At 38.8% G+C, this 16,647-nt stretch overlaps 1 protein-coding gene across 1 annotated transcript in view; it reads left to right on the top strand.

The window, feature by feature from the left end:
* Positions 1 to 16,647, top strand: part of TENM1 (teneurin transmembrane protein 1) — a 309,396-nt gene that overhangs the window by 251,075 nt on the left and 41,674 nt on the right. The window contains exons 20-22 of the mRNA XM_069015347.1: positions 347 to 367; positions 3,708 to 3,940; positions 13,595 to 13,749. Coding sequence (XP_068871448.1) covers positions 347 to 367; positions 3,708 to 3,940; positions 13,595 to 13,749 — 409 coding nt within the window. The remainder of the gene's footprint in view (positions 1 to 346; positions 368 to 3,707; positions 3,941 to 13,594; positions 13,750 to 16,647) is intronic.

Genomic DNA, 16,647 nt, shown 5'->3' with positions numbered 1-16,647 from the left:
CCCTTAACGACTTGCCTGTAATCACCCCAGCTTCCCATTCCCTTTGAGGGACACAGGGGAAGGCAGGGAAGGTTTTGGACATTAATACATGAAATTTCTTACTTAACATCCACCTAGCTAACATTTCTGGTGATGATTCTGTGTGCTGATTGTTCAGAATTAACTTGGCAATGTGTGGGCAGTGCAAAGGAAACAGTTTGAGAGAAAGAAATACCAAGTAAGAGGATAAACAATGTTTTGTTGATGGGATACAGCTCTGTGAGCAGTCAGGCAAAGAACACAGTTCTGTCAAGAACTAACATTTCTTGTCTTTTTCTTTCTTTTTAAACCTGATCTGTCTTTCCAGGAATAGAGACACAAGACACAGGTAAGTGAAATGTAATAACTGATATGTGAACAAGGTTCGAGGAGACAATCTTACAAAAGTCCTGTTAGAAGTCTGGATATAGAGAAACACTCTGAATTTAATAAATATAAATGTTAATAAATACAAATGTTAATCAAATTCACCTTTGTTTATAGTACAGAAGATTTGTTTTGTTCCCATTGAAGGAGTAAAGTCTTCATCTAAAAATCAGTTTGCTGATCACCAAGAAGAGATGGAGAGGTTTAAACCGCAACACTGAGAGTGCATTTCATAGCTGTCATACCCATTTCACATGGTGTTTGACTGATCACAGATATAGCCATCCAAGGAAACTGGAGCTTTAGCTACAAAAAAAATAGTTAAAAAGCTGCAGAAACACACTATACTTCAGTGGACTGTTCTTTAGAGGTCTTAGGATACAAGTTTTATAATCTGCCAGTTATAGAGTGTGCACGGCAGAGCCCAGAACTGAGGATGCTGTGTCACAGCTCAGTCCTTGCTGCTCCAGCTAAAGACAAAGCAAGTGGCTTTCCCCCTTTCCAGCTGGCATTTTAGCATTGCAATGTAGGGATTTCTTTAAAGGAATGAACATTGCACATTCGGCTTCTGCGACAGATGGCGAGGGAGTTGGTTCCAGCAGTCCAGCTGCAGAAGTGATGTTGCATGCTAGAAAGAGACAGCAAGGCACCCTGTCTCCTTAGAAATAAACTTCTTAGCGTTCTAGTACTTAAATGAGATAAATAAACCAGCACTAGTACAATATAAGACAGTAACTTCATGGCATAGTAGGGAGCAGAATGTGGACTGAACTGTGTTTACAGCATGAGAGTACTGGTTGGAATTGCTCATTTTAGCCACAGGACTGCTATTGAATACTATAAATTATTTACCAGATTATGTCACATCTCATAGATTTTACAATTAAAACTTAAAAAGAAAGAATAATTCCTACTTGGTAAGGGGAAGTCTCCATTTTTAACTGAAGGGTTGTTTCCACTTGCTTTAAACTGACCAGTATCTTTGTAAACTAAATTTGTCTGTAATGCATTCAGAACATGAATCAGCTTTTACATTTAGAAGTTTCTTTTGTAAAGTAGATTTTTTTTTAATACCTGTTCACTAGTACTAGTTTCTTGAGATGAGCTTCAACCGTAGTTAAATCAAGTTATGACGATATATTCAAGTACCCCAGCCCTATTAATAACAGTAATAATTGTCACTATTCTGTCCAAGTGAACTTTGTAGAAAATTGGAGAAAATCACTTGAATTTAATGTAGTCTTTGAGGTGATAGGGGATTACTTGACAGTCCCACTGTGTGCCATTCTCTTGAGGCGCTAAAGGTCATAGTCATGGTGGAAATTTCTAGAATGCTCAAAGAAACATGTAGAAGTAGCAGGAAAAGGCTTCAAAATACACAACTTCTGGCCTCTGAAAGAGCAGGGGGAAAAGAGTAAAAAGAATATACTGTGTAAAAAGGGAGAGTTTGACAGCCACTGAGCGAAAAATGTCACTGATACTGTTTTTGACTGTTTACAAACAATTTATCCCATTTGTTTTTCCTGTCATCATAATTTTAATAAGATATAGCAAAGCTGTTTAACTGGTAAAAATGGAAACTAAACTTTGAGAAAGATATAGAGAAAAATTTAGTACAGAATAGTACTGAAAGGATTAATTTTAAATCCTAGTCTACTTCATATAGTTTTCAAAAGGCTAATTTAAATCAACTCAGATTTATATCTGATTACAATCTTCTGCAAAAAGAGCAAGTTTTTTTTAATTGTGTTCCATTTTTTACTAGTACTCTTTAAGCATTTTAGTATGCAAGGCTTTAAGCATAAACATGAAGAGTTTTCTAACAGCTGGTCTATTAAATGTAACAGCAAGGATGACAGGAAATGTGCCTACAAGGAGAGTATAGAGTGACCCCTGGTTCTCTGCAATTTCTGCATACTGAACAACATGTTTATTTAAAATCTAGAATTCTCCTTGTAACTTTTTTCATAGAAATGTTTTTTTTTAAAGTCATCATTTGGCTGGTCAGTCACTCCTGACCTCAATCCAGAGAGCAAAAATGATTCTTGATATTTTCAACGAACAAAATTTTATAGTGGTGATACTTTGGCATTAATTGCTTTTAGCTCATGCTCTAACTCATCTTTCATCATACCACTGCCCTCACATTTCCAGCTCTGGGAATATCACTGGGCATTGTCAAGCCCACCACAAACAGAACTGGCCAAGGTGAGAGGAGGAACTCAGTTCACAACTTTGTTGCAGGAATCACAACTGTTAGTTAATTGTACCAATATTAATAAAATATCTCTTTAAAAAAAATGAGGGGGTATATTTTTACAATCTTTTTAATCTAACTGGGCATGTAGAACCCAGCCATGTCAAAAATCTCCTCATCCCCCTTAGAGGAACTTGGTAGTTGTTAAAAATATTGTCTGAACACCTAAACTTTCAGCCTGTGCCTCTCTCGCACCATTTCAGTAACCAACTGTGTGATTAAAGGGTCTCTATCTGGATTTTTAGCTGGGCTCCACTGCAGGCTCAGCAGGCTCAGGACACTAGCGTGGTGTGCCATGTGCTTAAAAAATTTCTTCAAATTGGAAATCAGCTTTTCACTGAAAGAGAAACTAAAAGTCTTACTGGATAATAAGATGCAGCCCAGTTTTCAGATTAGAATTTATGATCCCCACCATTTAATTAACATATGTAAATATTTTTTTAAATAACATCTTATAATCTCAATAAGGCAGTGACAGTGCATGAATTATGGTGCATTAATTCATGCCTAGTAGCACTGGCAGTACTTGGCCTTCTGCCTTGCTCCTGACAATAAGAGTCGGCATGAATTAAGGCACCATATTTCACACCTTCATATTTCCTAAGGTTTAGAAACATAAAAATATCCAAGAGTGGGTATTTGTGCCCCTGCAGAACAGTCTGTGATTCACTCTGCTGCAACTCATAGATTTGTTTTCAGTGCCAAGAGTACAAGGCGGTATCAGATATAGAAAAATGACCTTGCTTTTGATAATTATAACCAAGCTGGAGTCACTCCAGTTTAGCTTTATCCTGAGTGGTTTGGTACTGGTGGGCAGACCAACTCCCCCAGTACCTGTCTCTGCCCCAGCTCACTGACCCATAACGCACTGGTCAGGCTCTGTAGCAGGACACTGGTGGTGTTTTGAGCTGCTCTCACTTATGCCTCTGTCCTCCTCAGATCACTGAGCTGATGTCTTCAGATAAGTAGAATACAATTGTCATGCTGCCACAGAGATGTAAAAGAAAAAACAAGTTGACTTTAATGCTCTTCTCTTCTGTTTTAGTACAAGTCCTGCACATAAATATTACTTGGCCATTGATCCAGTGTCAGAATCCCTTTACTTATCAGATACCAACACCAGAAAAGTCTACAAAGCAAAATCTCTCACTGAAACAAAGGATCTGGCCAAAAATGCAGACGTGGTGGCAGGAACAGGTGATCAGTGCCTTCCTTTTGACCAGAGTCACTGTGGGGACGGCGGAAAGGCATCTGAGGCCTCACTCAACAGCCCAAGAGGTAAGAAAAGACCATATCTGGGGTACATAGTGTTGGTCATTTGTCATTTTCTTCCATTTATTAGGAACTCAGATGCAACTGGATCAAAAATATGTCTGTGGCAATGATTTAACCAACTATTAAGCCAAATGACTTCATGAGGCTTACTCATGTCCACAGTACTACCAGTCCTTTATGAGGGACCAGCATGGGCAGCAGGCTCCAGCTTGAATCCTCTGATTACTCTTCCCTGTATGACAGCACTCCTATTTCCTTACCTTTCAATTGCAAGGTGGAAACATTTAATTATATGTAACTCGTGAGCAAATTACATGGTTTCAAAGTCCATTTTTTAGATTTTATGCATCAGGTGAGTCTTGTAATGTTAACAGAGCTTACTCATACACAGTAAGTCAGGACTGTTCAAATCAGCCAGCAAAATCAAATGTATTTGGAACTCTAGTTTGTCCTTTCTTAACACTTTGTAAAAGATGAGCATCTCCTCTGCTGCACATGAAATAAGCATTTTGCTGCAGCCTCCCTGTCAGAGTACATCCAGTATTGTCACAGGCAAAATGCATGTGAAGCCTTGAATCCCCACCAAAGCCACAATTAATCCCCTTGCAGTGTGCATTAGAACAGCGATAAAGTCTCTGGATTTGGTGCTCTAGAGCAGCTGATCACCCTCAACTCCCACTGAAATCCCTGGAACAAAGGGTACTCAGCAGCTCCCGAGGCAGAGCCCTGCGTGGGCTGTGCTGTGCTCTGTTTCCCCCGTGCCTGCTCACAGCTGGCTCAAAGGAAGGGGTTTGATTACTTTTCGTGAGCTAATAAAGGAAGGCTGTACATCAGTAGGAAATTAAAATGTATATCCAGGCAGAAATGCCTCTAAGACAAGCAAATAATCCTGGTTTAAGGTTTAGCAAGAGACACATTGTAATTATAGAGTGACTTTAGCATGTCTTTAATGATAGAAGGTAAGTGTGAGGTAAGTACAAATAGATGTTAATTTCATGCAGCTAATTAATGTAATGGATCACTTCTAAAAATAGTAGGAAATAAAGGTTTTCAGATCCTTTATCAGGACAGTGTGACTCTGAAAGTGATCAGTGTTTTATTTCTGATTACAATTGATTATATCCAATTACAATACAGTTGTTCCATCTTATTTTTGGTGGGGAAATATGTTGATGAAAATGTTGTGATATGCTGTTTACTTTAAATATACCCCTACTTACTTCCTTAACAGAAGGTTCTAGTCATAAAGAAATTAAGAGGAATATAAACAGGAGTCAGGAGTTCTGAGGCAGCCAGCAATTATTAAAAAGAAATTGTCAGCAGACAATGACTCTTCTATTGGTAAATTCAGGCAGTGACTCTCGGGTGCTTTAGATGTATGCATCTCCTCTAAATAACATCAGTTGAAATGATCAGATTTGTTGCAGTTTTTATTTTAATCTCGAGGAAGTCTGGACTGCCACATGCCCTTTTTGTATAGGGCCTAACAAAAGGCAGCATCAGTTTGTGGTCACCAGGAGTGGGATCAGTGTAGCGTCGTAACAGCCTAATAGGTACAGGTCCTTGTTTTCCCCTGAACTGTAAGAGGTTGAATAACCCTGGAAAGTAGAAGGAAGTATTTGCCTGGTACCCATAGATCTTTATTAAGAAACAGAGATGTCTCCCAAACTTTAATGCTGTTTTAGAGATTCTTTTGGATCACTTATTTTGCATGTTCTTGAAATACTTGTCAAGTCAGAAGATGTCGTATTTCTATTGAAATGACATTCAAACAGTATAAAGAAAACTATTTTCTCTAGAAGGCAGGAAATTTTGACAGAAACTTCTTAACCATTTAAAATCCTTTAAAAATCCTTGGACACACAGACACACAGTGTTATATAGCATATGACCACAAGTGTTATATAGCATATGACCACAGAAATAAATTAATTGTTTCTAGTTTCGTACCTCTGATATTTTTACAGTGCAGCAATAGGTCCCAGACAAAGAGTAATTGCCAAGTTATGATTAAATATAATCACTTGCATTATTCTATGAATAATTTGTATTTATTTTTTAAGCTGGTGCAGGAATATTATTAGCTTTTTTACTTCACTTGCCTTGTTATTTTTGTCATGAGTATTCCTTTTTCCCATTATAAATGAAAAATTTCCCCCCCCGACTCGATAGAAAGATAGTATGTAAAAAAGGACTCAATTTAGTGGTTGTGTGACCTTGGTTAGTTATATCTTAAAAGTTAGACTAATTTTTGCTACCAGCTTATAACTGAATTAGGGCTATCTGGAGGACTCTGTTTATCCATTTACAGAATTGATAAGAAATATCTGCAGTGTAATACTTGTGAACCTCAATCCTGTTTGGTAACATCCTCAAAGCTTTGTTAATAGGTGGAAGTTCAAATTCTCTTTCTTACTTATTTTTCTGGATAAAAGTTGCTTTGAATAGTGCTTTAACTTTTCTGAACTCATACCTATTTTTCTACTTCATTGAACATGCAGGGAAGTTTGAGGAGAGTCCTAATTATTTAAGTCTGTCATCAATGTTCATTTCTCATTATCTTTGTTTGGCAAGACTGCCTTTGCCTAGTGACCAGGAATTAAATGCCAGACAGGAAAGTATCACGAAGTGGCACTAATCAATTCTGATTTCATCTTTCCACAACTTTCATTGTACAGGTAGCAAACACATGTAGCCTTGTTCAGTCTGTTCCCAATTCTCTGTGAAGGACTAGAGATGGGGCTTAGTGAACATTAATCTTGTGCTACTGTATGTTGAGCTGACTTTGAGAGATGCTTTTAAACATGCATGGCTGATGTAGTTGAAATTTGAACTTCAATATATTATTTTTACTGCAACTTTCTCTAATTCTGTAGAGATCTCAGACTAATGAGTCATGTAATAGATGACCAAGTACTTAAGCAGAATGTGAAATGATACAAGGTGGGGACATAAAATAAGATCTGTGACAAGCTGAACACATTTATTACACAAGAAGATATTGAAAATGAAGAAGTAACTACACAAGATATTAATCATTGACTGAATTCCAATCACTTAAACTTTACCAAGTAACAGATTTTAATTTTGGGGTGGGGAATTCTGTTTGGTCGGTTTGGAGGGGTTTTTTTATAAAAATTATTTATGGCACATCTAGTCACCAGCACTATCTTTTAAACAATCTGATTATTTATGATAAGGCACTTGGGGATCGTGTCCTGATTTTAACTAGATTAGTCATCGGGTGTTGGAGCAGTAAGAAGCACTAAAATGAGTGGAAATAGCTTGGACTTGTACTTAGCCCTGCAAAGCCAACGCTTGAATCAACACCATTAAACACTTACCTACCCTGCCCTTCTGAAATCAGTGGGCTTTAGACCTGTAAATAGATTTGACTTTCTAAGCATAATTGACAGAGGCAGTGAAAATTTGAGGCAATCAAGTTACCACATTTTTGCTGAGCTCCAGTGTCTCCCAGGCAGCAGGGTAAGAAAAGTGTCTGATTAACACCTCATTTCCATTACCTTGTGTCTGTGCCCAGCATTCACTCAGGACAGCTCTGCTGGAAATGCAAGCTCCTAACTACTGTGATAACAGTGAGTCCCTCCAGTGACCCACCCTAAACATCAGAAGTGATTTACACCTTTTGGAAGCCCAAGAACTAAATCTAAAGATTTAAACATTTAAGGTCCTGCAGTGTCTGCTTTTGACGCCTGGACCAGCATCTAGAACTAGAAGACAGGCACACAGACAGACAGTCTGTGCAAGCCATGTCAGTGCCTTGAGGAATTCAACTGCACACTGAGTACAGAGTACTTGGATGCAGTGCAGTGACCTCACTACAGATGCAGTGACCTCAAAGAAAGCACCAGGGAAATGTAGAAGGCTGGAGTAAGTTCTAAATCCCATGCTCAAAAATACCTTATCCACAGCTGTAGCAAAGAACTTTTTCGCTCAGACCAATGGCCATGAGATAGAAACGCAAATGAAAGCATAATTTAAAAATCAGTTCTGCAGTGCAGTTTTATCTAGTTTGTTTGCAATTACATTACTAAGGGAATATTACTTCAAAAAATCATGGTTTTGAAGATGTGTTCACTCCAGTAGCTTGCATCCTGAAATAATCAGTCTTGTTGCTCCTCATCCTCAGCAATACATTATAAAGTAAATAAAGTTGTGACAGCTGCTTAGATTAAACCTTTACATTTGTCAAATGGGCAGTAGCCCATTTAGGACTGGTCCTGTTCAGATAGAAGATTCCTTTTACTTTCACCAAATTCCTAATATAGCCTTTTGTGACAACAAACCCCCTTTGTCAAAGGTAATGATTAATGCTATTTTTCCAGCAATCTTTGCTATTCTGTAAATTCCTAAGACCTTTTTAACCTTTCCATAGAATTCAAAAAGGAATTTTCATTAGCAATATATAAAGTTAGAAATAGACAAGCCAAAGTGATTTGCAGCCTTGAATCACTGTCATATATGCATCATAAAATCAGCAAAGAAAATAATCTCATGCCATTTTTGATTCATTTAAATTTATTTGTTTTTCTCTTCAGTAGCCTTAGCTACCTGTGATTTCCAAAGTATGGGAAACTTGTAGAACATTGTCAATTCTTTGGACAGCAGGTTTTTCTTAATTTCATCCAGCATTCCTCTGAATTCATAAATCATTCACTTTTCTATTCACCCATGTCAGCAGGATGACCCCAGTCATCATGTCTCAGGCTGGAAGCCGAACATTTTCATTCACAGTCAGTAGTTAAAAACGCTGTTTGCTCCAAGTCTACTGATCTGCCTCTAAAGAGAACAACACTCAAGTGCAAGTACTGAAGTCATGTTCCAACTGACAAAGAACTACTGAATATTTTGCAGCTAGTGCTGAGACAGTAAGGAAGTAAAGATGACAAAGATCACAAGGCAACAGACTGCAAATCACTTGAATCATAGTTTGAATGGTGTATTATGGTAACTTATAAATAACTAATTGCATAAAATTGCTTTAGTTTCTAGATGGCAGCTTTAATTAAAAGCACCGAAGACATTTAGAAGTTTAGAAATGGATGGCATGTAATTTGCCCTTTTAACACCATAAAATGGTAATTAAACAATTTGATTCATTTCTTCCTATTAAAAGTTTATGAGAATCACGAGTTCCTTCTAAATACAGTTGTTCTTCAGCAGAAGGTGGCATTCTCTTTTATCTGTCCTCACCAGTAGTTGTAGATGTTGTTTTAAAAATTCTTCAGAAGTTTAATTAGAATTTTTCAATATAGAATGCTCATTTGTAAATTTATAGCTGAGCAAAAAGTGTAAAGTAGAATTTCTAGAAGTGGGCAATGTATAGTTCTAGCTGCTCTTTATTGACACATTTTAAAAGGATTTCCCTTAGAATGCAACTGTGGGATATGATATGGGGTGAAAAAGAAAAAAAGAAAATAATAAGGAATGTACTATATTATATTTAATCCCTATTTTTAGCACTATAAGTTTAACTCCATGAATGCTGAAATTTCTAGACTGAATGATCATATTTATTTTGAATTTATACCTATGATAACTACACAAAAAGCAATCATCTTGCTTTTTGAGTCCTATTTGCATTTATAATGGTGTATGTATGTGCACTAAGGCAGAGCTGTCAAGGGAAACAACCCTTTAACCAAAACCACTCTGGAGAGCAAATAACAGGAGAGATTATAGTCATCCTTCTGTGTTTATCATGGGTGTACCCAGCCCCTGTACTAGTTATTATTTGTTGAAGAAAACAGTTATAAAAAGGAGAATTTTCTGCATAATCTTTCTAGTGATAATACTTAGTCGCCACATTTGACAGCATTACCAGCAGTTAATTTTTAATGTTAGTTAACAGAATTCAAATGGTACTGATTAAAAGACCTCTGAATGTTACAAATATTGTTCCAGAATGTCTGCATGTAAATCCACTGGAGATAGATCTTCATAAAAACTGCTGTTTTACATTCAGGTACAAAATTGAGCCCTATGTAAGACATTTCCAGCCACTAAAATATGACCAAAACCAGTCCTTCAGCGAGATTGTCACTCAGCGAGATTGATACTCAGCTCTGAGTCAAACAACAGGACTAAATCCTGGCACAGATTTATTTTGTCCTTACCCAGGCATCAGTTTTTAATGAGGAATCTGTAAGGAAGCAGGGTAAGTCTGTCATTTGTGCAATAGGTCACAGGTCCCTTTAGTGCCCAAAGACATCATCAGTTGGGCATAAAATGTAGTGCTACAGTTCCTTAAAAAAAGAAAAACAGAATCAGACTGAGAGCCTGATGCAAACTACATCTCCTCTGAAAAAAAATATTACCTTTCTTACTCACTCATGGGGTGGGCCGTGTTCCCACTTGCACTCAAGTGCAATTCATTACCCTCAGCATGTGCATGTTTCCTCCCCCAGTTGCTCAGTGATTAAAGCACAATTGCTGTGCTGTGTGTGATTTGATTCTGCGTTACACTGTACGTCAGAAAAGGATTAAAAATAAGCTCTTGGAGTACAGATTATATGTAGCATCATGTAAGATGTGACAGGAGCATTAATGAATCCAACTCTAATGAATAAATTGGGACAGTTTAGCCACAAATCTGTATTGTTTTCCAATGGATGCTTTATGTAGGGTATTTGTCAACAAGACTTATATGCATAAGTAATTCTTTCAAGTAGGTAAAGTCGTGTTGTTTTACTGTAGAGTCATAAGCTCTGGAAGCAGTAGGTCACTGTTGAACATCTGTACACTGGTACTTGAAGAAACTGGCTTATTAGGAAGTACCAGGTATTTAGTGCAAATACTGAAGACATGGGCTTGTTTATGCCATTGCACTGGCATATGTCCTTCCCTTGCAGACAGGTTGCTTTTCTGCAGTGGCTGGAGAGCAACATAAATGTTAGAAACATTAAGAGATCCTTGGTTTTCTTATGTAGTCAGTGTTTGAAATCCATTCAACAACACAGCTGAGTAGCTTTATTTCATTGCAGCATAATCTTTGATTTTTATATAATGGATGATTTGCAGCCAACACAGCCATCTGTTCTCAGGGAAATTGCGCAAAACAGAAGATGCACTTGCCCTAGTGACAGATCCTGGCCTTGTGTTATCTGTGGTGTGGATCTGATCCAGCTGAGAAGCAAAGCTCCTCTCTTACCGTGCAGCACTTCCCCTCTGCAAAGGCAGGCTTAGACACAGCACATGTGCTGCCCTTCCCACCCACATCAGGTTTCTTGTTTCAGCTTGTGAACCACACTGGAAAGCAAATCGGATCCCATCTAATATTGCTACATGATGCAGTCTCAGTGAGATAGAGGTACAAGAGACCATCCCTTGCCAAAACTGGAACACACAGGTCACTCCCAACACCAAAACAAATCTTTTTGCTTCTCAGACTCGCTCTTTACCTCAGTTCACCTTCAAACCTGCAGCCTTTTGAGTTTGGACTTCTCAGAAGCAGATGACAGCCAGGAGCTTGCCAGTCATTTTGGAGTTTCCAAAGGCACAGTTACTTTCTAATTAAAGACTGAAGATCCTCTAAGGGAGCCAGTACCAGGGAGTCACGATTTATGAGCTCGCAGGCTGGCAGGCAGTCATGCTCTGAGACTGTCTGCTCCTCCTTTAGCCTTTTTATAACCTCCTGATTTTCCCCAGCTGACCCATCCAGCCCCCACCAGATGATTTCAGTTCCCCAGCATCTTCAGCCACCTCACATAATGAGGAGATGTAGTCTAGCCCTGTACCTTGGGCACTTCGCAGTGCATGGACACTTTTTGTCCTGGATGGAGGAGGTGGCAGGATGGTGAATACCCTCCTATAGCAGCAGTTCACAGCCAGATGGATACTTTGCATTGGCAGTTTAAATTAGTTTCAACTCCCAACACTGTGCTGATAACCTGAGAGCTGGAAGCAGTAGGGAGTGTTACACACTAAAGTTAACTGCTGTGGCTTTTGGATTTTTTATATGATGATACCCTCAGAACATTGTGATCATACCCTCAGACAAGGGTGCCTGACCATCACCTGTGGTGAAGAGGCACCTCAGAAACAGTCATGGGTAATTTGTCTTGGGAGCCTCCCCCCCGGTGTTAACACTGCAAGAGAAAGCATATTATACTCAGTTATGTATGCAACTCAAACTCAGTCCCCAGGGATTTCCAGCTGCCAGGTAAAGATATATTTAGGGGCTTGGGGAGACCATTTCCCCCTTTTCCCAGCCCCATGGGAGATGCATGTTTTGCATCAGGGCTTCCTGGTCCTGTCTCTGCCCCCCAAACTGCTTAATCTTCCTTTCCCCCAGCTGTAACTGTTCTTGTATATTAAAAAAGCCCTTAAATATAAGGAGATGGGGTTGGAAGCTGAGGAAGTTCAGTTCGAGGCTATTTTTCTTTTTTAATGACATGTGGGATCCTGAACTGGCCTGCAGACAAGTGTTTTGTAAACTTAGAGTGCATGCAGCCTTCAGTTGTGCTAAATGCAGGGGACAAAAATCAAGAACCATATAAGCCACTGTCCAAACCATCTGTTCAAGTCCTCTGCCTTTCATTTCTGTGTAGCAGAACATAAATTCATTATTAGATTAGCTTGGCTGTGCACAGCAGCTGCTATAATTGCAAAGTTATGCAACTTTAAATGGGAAATTATGAAGTAGTTTAAAGCAAGAAATTGAGCGGTTTTGGTAGAAAGGATTTCACAAGTCTAACATGAATGGAAGTGCTCTTCTAGTTATATTTTCAGGATTTGAGGGAAATAAGATCTTACAGTTCAAACTGAATGCAGGAAGAACTGCAGGGGAGCTGTTAGACTGGGGCAGAACAAGGCTGGGCATGAGTTGTGGCATGGCTGTCCCAAAGCTGCTGGTGGGAGACAGCAAACCTTCCATTCCTCAGTTTCCCCACTGAAATACAGAGGATGGTGACCTTTCAGAGCCCTGGCATTTGAGTTCCATCCCTCCTGTGCAGTGCAGTGCTGCAGGAGCTGTTGCAGTTCCAGGAGTGGGAGAACTGCCCCAGCTCCTGCTGGTGACCACAGCTGTCATGAGCCTAGTTCCAGTGCAGGACCATCATTTTGGGCAGCACTGCACTGTGATACATCCTGCAGCACAGCTTCTCCTTCTGCCTGCTGAGCAGAGCCTGGTCTGCACCAATTGTGTGTACAGCCCCTATCAGAACAGGTCTCTTTGGCCTTCTGTGGATGCTTCTTCCTTGCTCAGACAGTCTCATCATTCAGATAGCACAGCAATTAAAAAATTGTCTCTGCGTAAGAATGAAGAAAGTGAAATGAAAATGAAGAAAAATCAATTGTAAGGTAAGTTTTTAGAAAAGCTAATCTTGCCCACTTTGTGATAGACACGAAGATATTGAAGAGTCTTGTTCTATGTAAAGTTACATTACAAGCAAAGCCTCTGCTGTTTCGTTTTGTTTCATCCTCACATCTTCCCTCTTTCTCTTAAAGTCTGATAGATAGGTATGAACTTTCCATATACAGTTTGTATAAGCCTCAAATAGTAATGGGTGGGGAAAAAAAGCCATACTTTTTTAAATAGGCAATTTTTGGAGTCTGAGGGGAAACATTTGAAGCTCATACTTTTTAGTCAAGATAATGCCAGTACTAACACTCTTTTTACCCTTCCCCTTCATCCAGGTATCACTGTAGATAAGCACGGATTTATTTACTTTGTTGATGGTACAATGATACGGAAAATTGATGAGAATGGTGTGATCACAACAATAATAGGTTCAAATGGCCTCACATCAACCCAGCCATTGAGTTGTGACTCTGGGATGGACATCACTCAGGTAAACACCTCTTTTTTATGTGCTGTCACTTTATACACATTGTAGAGACAGATCACTTACTTTCTTGTACCAAGATTGTGTATCAAATATGCTGGATGTGTCAGATAATTCTGAATGGCACAGTGTGAAGTAGCTCTTCCACTCACTCACATGATTATTTTAAGGTGTATAAATGTAAAACCACACTTGATTTTTTTTCCCAGGAGATGGCCTGTGAATATATAGAGGGGCTTACGTAAAGAATACAATCTGCTTTAGAAAGTTGCTTGCTACTCTGAGATAGATGTTCTAAAAAGTTAGTTAGAAATTTAAAGTGCTTTTCTTTAGTCCAGCATTCAGGCTGATTTGCTTGAACTAGTAAATGGAAAAAAATAGATATTCTGTTTACATCTAAATCTGTTCTAAGTCATGGAGGAGCATTACAGTAAGTAATTACAGCACAGCAGTATTGTGGTGAAGCTATTGCATTTCAGTTTCTCAAAATGCTTTTCAGTTCTTATGTCAAGAGCATGGTAAAAGAAATAGGAATAAAATAACTTATCACTTCTCTAGTTTATGCTAAAAAAGAAATAGAGATAATCATGGAGAAACATAAATGGTACTCTTGACTAGTCAGTGAGCCACACTTACACACAGCATGAGGAAGGACTTGGCCTTTGCCAAGAAATAATTGAATTAATCAGCTTCAAAACAGGGGAGAAAGCTGTACTTGAAAAAATCTTGAGGAATTCAAGTGATGTACTAAGCTATTATGGACTTTGTATGCTAATAGCCAGGATCAGGTTAATTTTTCATTTCATTTTCTCCCTGCCCTTTCCTCCATCCTTCACAACTGCAAAATCACAGTTAAAATATAATGCATAACAATGGTAAAAGCTTGTTGTTTGTTTCTAAGTAGATTTTGAATAACAGCAAATGACTGTGGTCTTGCATTCACATACCTGAAGAGCATGGGATCAATGTTTTGGTTAGTTCTTACCAAATTTCAAGGGTCAGATGAAGGGATCTAATGCTGCTGTCACAGAAGCACTTGGGGATTTTATTAGTAGAATCAGAGCAGGAAAATGTGTCTGTGTTCCATTTCATATGTCACCAAATCACAGAATTCTTATGGTTGGAAGGGATCTCTGGAGATCACCCAATCCAACCCCCTGCCAAGGCAGGGTCACCTGGGGCAGGTGACACAGGAATGCATCCAGGGGGGTTTGGACATCTCCAGAGAGGGAGACTCCACAACCTCCGTGGGCAGCTGATCCAGTGCTCTGCCACGCTCAACATAAAGAACTTCTTCCTCATGTTGAGGTGAAACTTCTTGTGCTTTTGTGTGTTTAGTGTTTCAGTGAACCCTATGTGTTCACAAATGTGGGGAGGGGAACCTCAGCGTCCGTATTCCCAGTTCTAGGACAGACAGGCCTTTGTATTCTCTCAGATCCAGCTGATGTGTAATTATTTCACATAAAGCAGAGCAGGGTCAACTGACTTAGTTGTGCTAAACCCAATCTTAAATTAGCCTGGTAATTGTTTTAGGATTATACAGCTTTTGGGCACCTTGGCTCCTTCTCTGGCTCATCTCCTTGAGGCCAGCCGGTCCTGCAGGTGCCGAGCAGGAGCTGACAGCCAGCAGCATTCCCACTCCTCTGCTGCCCACCAGCTGGCAGGAGCAATGCTTCATGGAACCCACAGCTGCCTGGAGCACATTTACTTGCTTCTTGGATACATCTAACAACTGCCTGGGGCACCCATAACCAGATTAGGTATCTCTGAGGTCAGGGAAGGGTGCCAAGTGCAGCGTCTGCTCCCTGCCTTCTCCTTCTAGATCTGCACTCTCAGACTGTACAAATAATTGCTTTATTTGCCTAATGTAATATGTGCTGTGTATTTGTGTTCAAATTTTTGCTGATTTTGCTCAGTAAGAAAATGTCTGACGAAATCTCAAATAGTGAGTTTTAATAGTTTTCATTTCCTTTCAAAAAATGCAACTACCCATTAGCAAATAAGTCCCAGCAGGGGGTCTGGCAAATATAGAAAACAAATTATTTATTTATTAAATTAAAACTAAATTTTAAAAGTAAATGTTTTGGGCTGAAATCAAATGTGCTAAAATTGTAAAGTAGATTTAAATAGTCCTAAAATACTAGTTCTTCATAGGCTGGCTACTTGCCAGAAACAGGTTTCATTTACCTCACCCTACCACATAGTTCCAATGCCATGGAGAATGGGCTTCTGCAAAGTCCTAAGTAAGAAAAAAGATGTCATAGAGCAAAACATTCTTCATTCATCTGGGGGAGGGTCTCCTTTTCATAGAAGCAGGAATAAACACTTCTTTTTTCCATGAATACTCCAGGTGCTTCCATGCTGCAGCACCTACAGGAAAATTTTCCTGCACAATTCTCAAAATTTTTTTTATTTTGTTGGCATTCTGGGAAACTAAGATATGGTCTTACCCCATAAATTGAGATAATCTTCAATTGAATTGTGAATGCATAACAGTAAATATTAAAAAATAAAACCATAATACATTATGGCATATAAGCATGTCCCTAAAATGTGGCTAGTGTCATTTTCTAAGGATAGCAATACTATATAGTTTTCTGTATAGTTTTTCACTGGTAAGTGAAGTCATATTGTGGACACTCTGCAACATAGAGCCTTTGGAAGCATTTCTTGTTTTGAGGATTTGTTTTGTGGGAGTTTAAGTAAGCCTCTTTATTGAAATTTTTCAACAAACTCCACACCTTTGAGGTTTTCCACATACACAGTAAATCACAGACATGAAATAAATGCCGAGAATGCATGTTATGAAAAGTAACTGTATCAAATTTGCTCAATCTTCTTCTTCCAAAATTGTTGCTGATAACCAAAAAACCCTAAGAAATAATCACATCCCCTTGAAGTCAA

Source organism: Aphelocoma coerulescens, chromosome 4A (genome assembly GCF_041296385.1).
Source record: "Aphelocoma coerulescens isolate FSJ_1873_10779 chromosome 4A, UR_Acoe_1.0, whole genome shotgun sequence".
NCBI lineage: Eukaryota > Metazoa > Chordata > Aves > Passeriformes > Corvidae > Aphelocoma > Aphelocoma coerulescens.
This window is presented reverse-complemented; position numbering and strand designations above follow the sequence as displayed.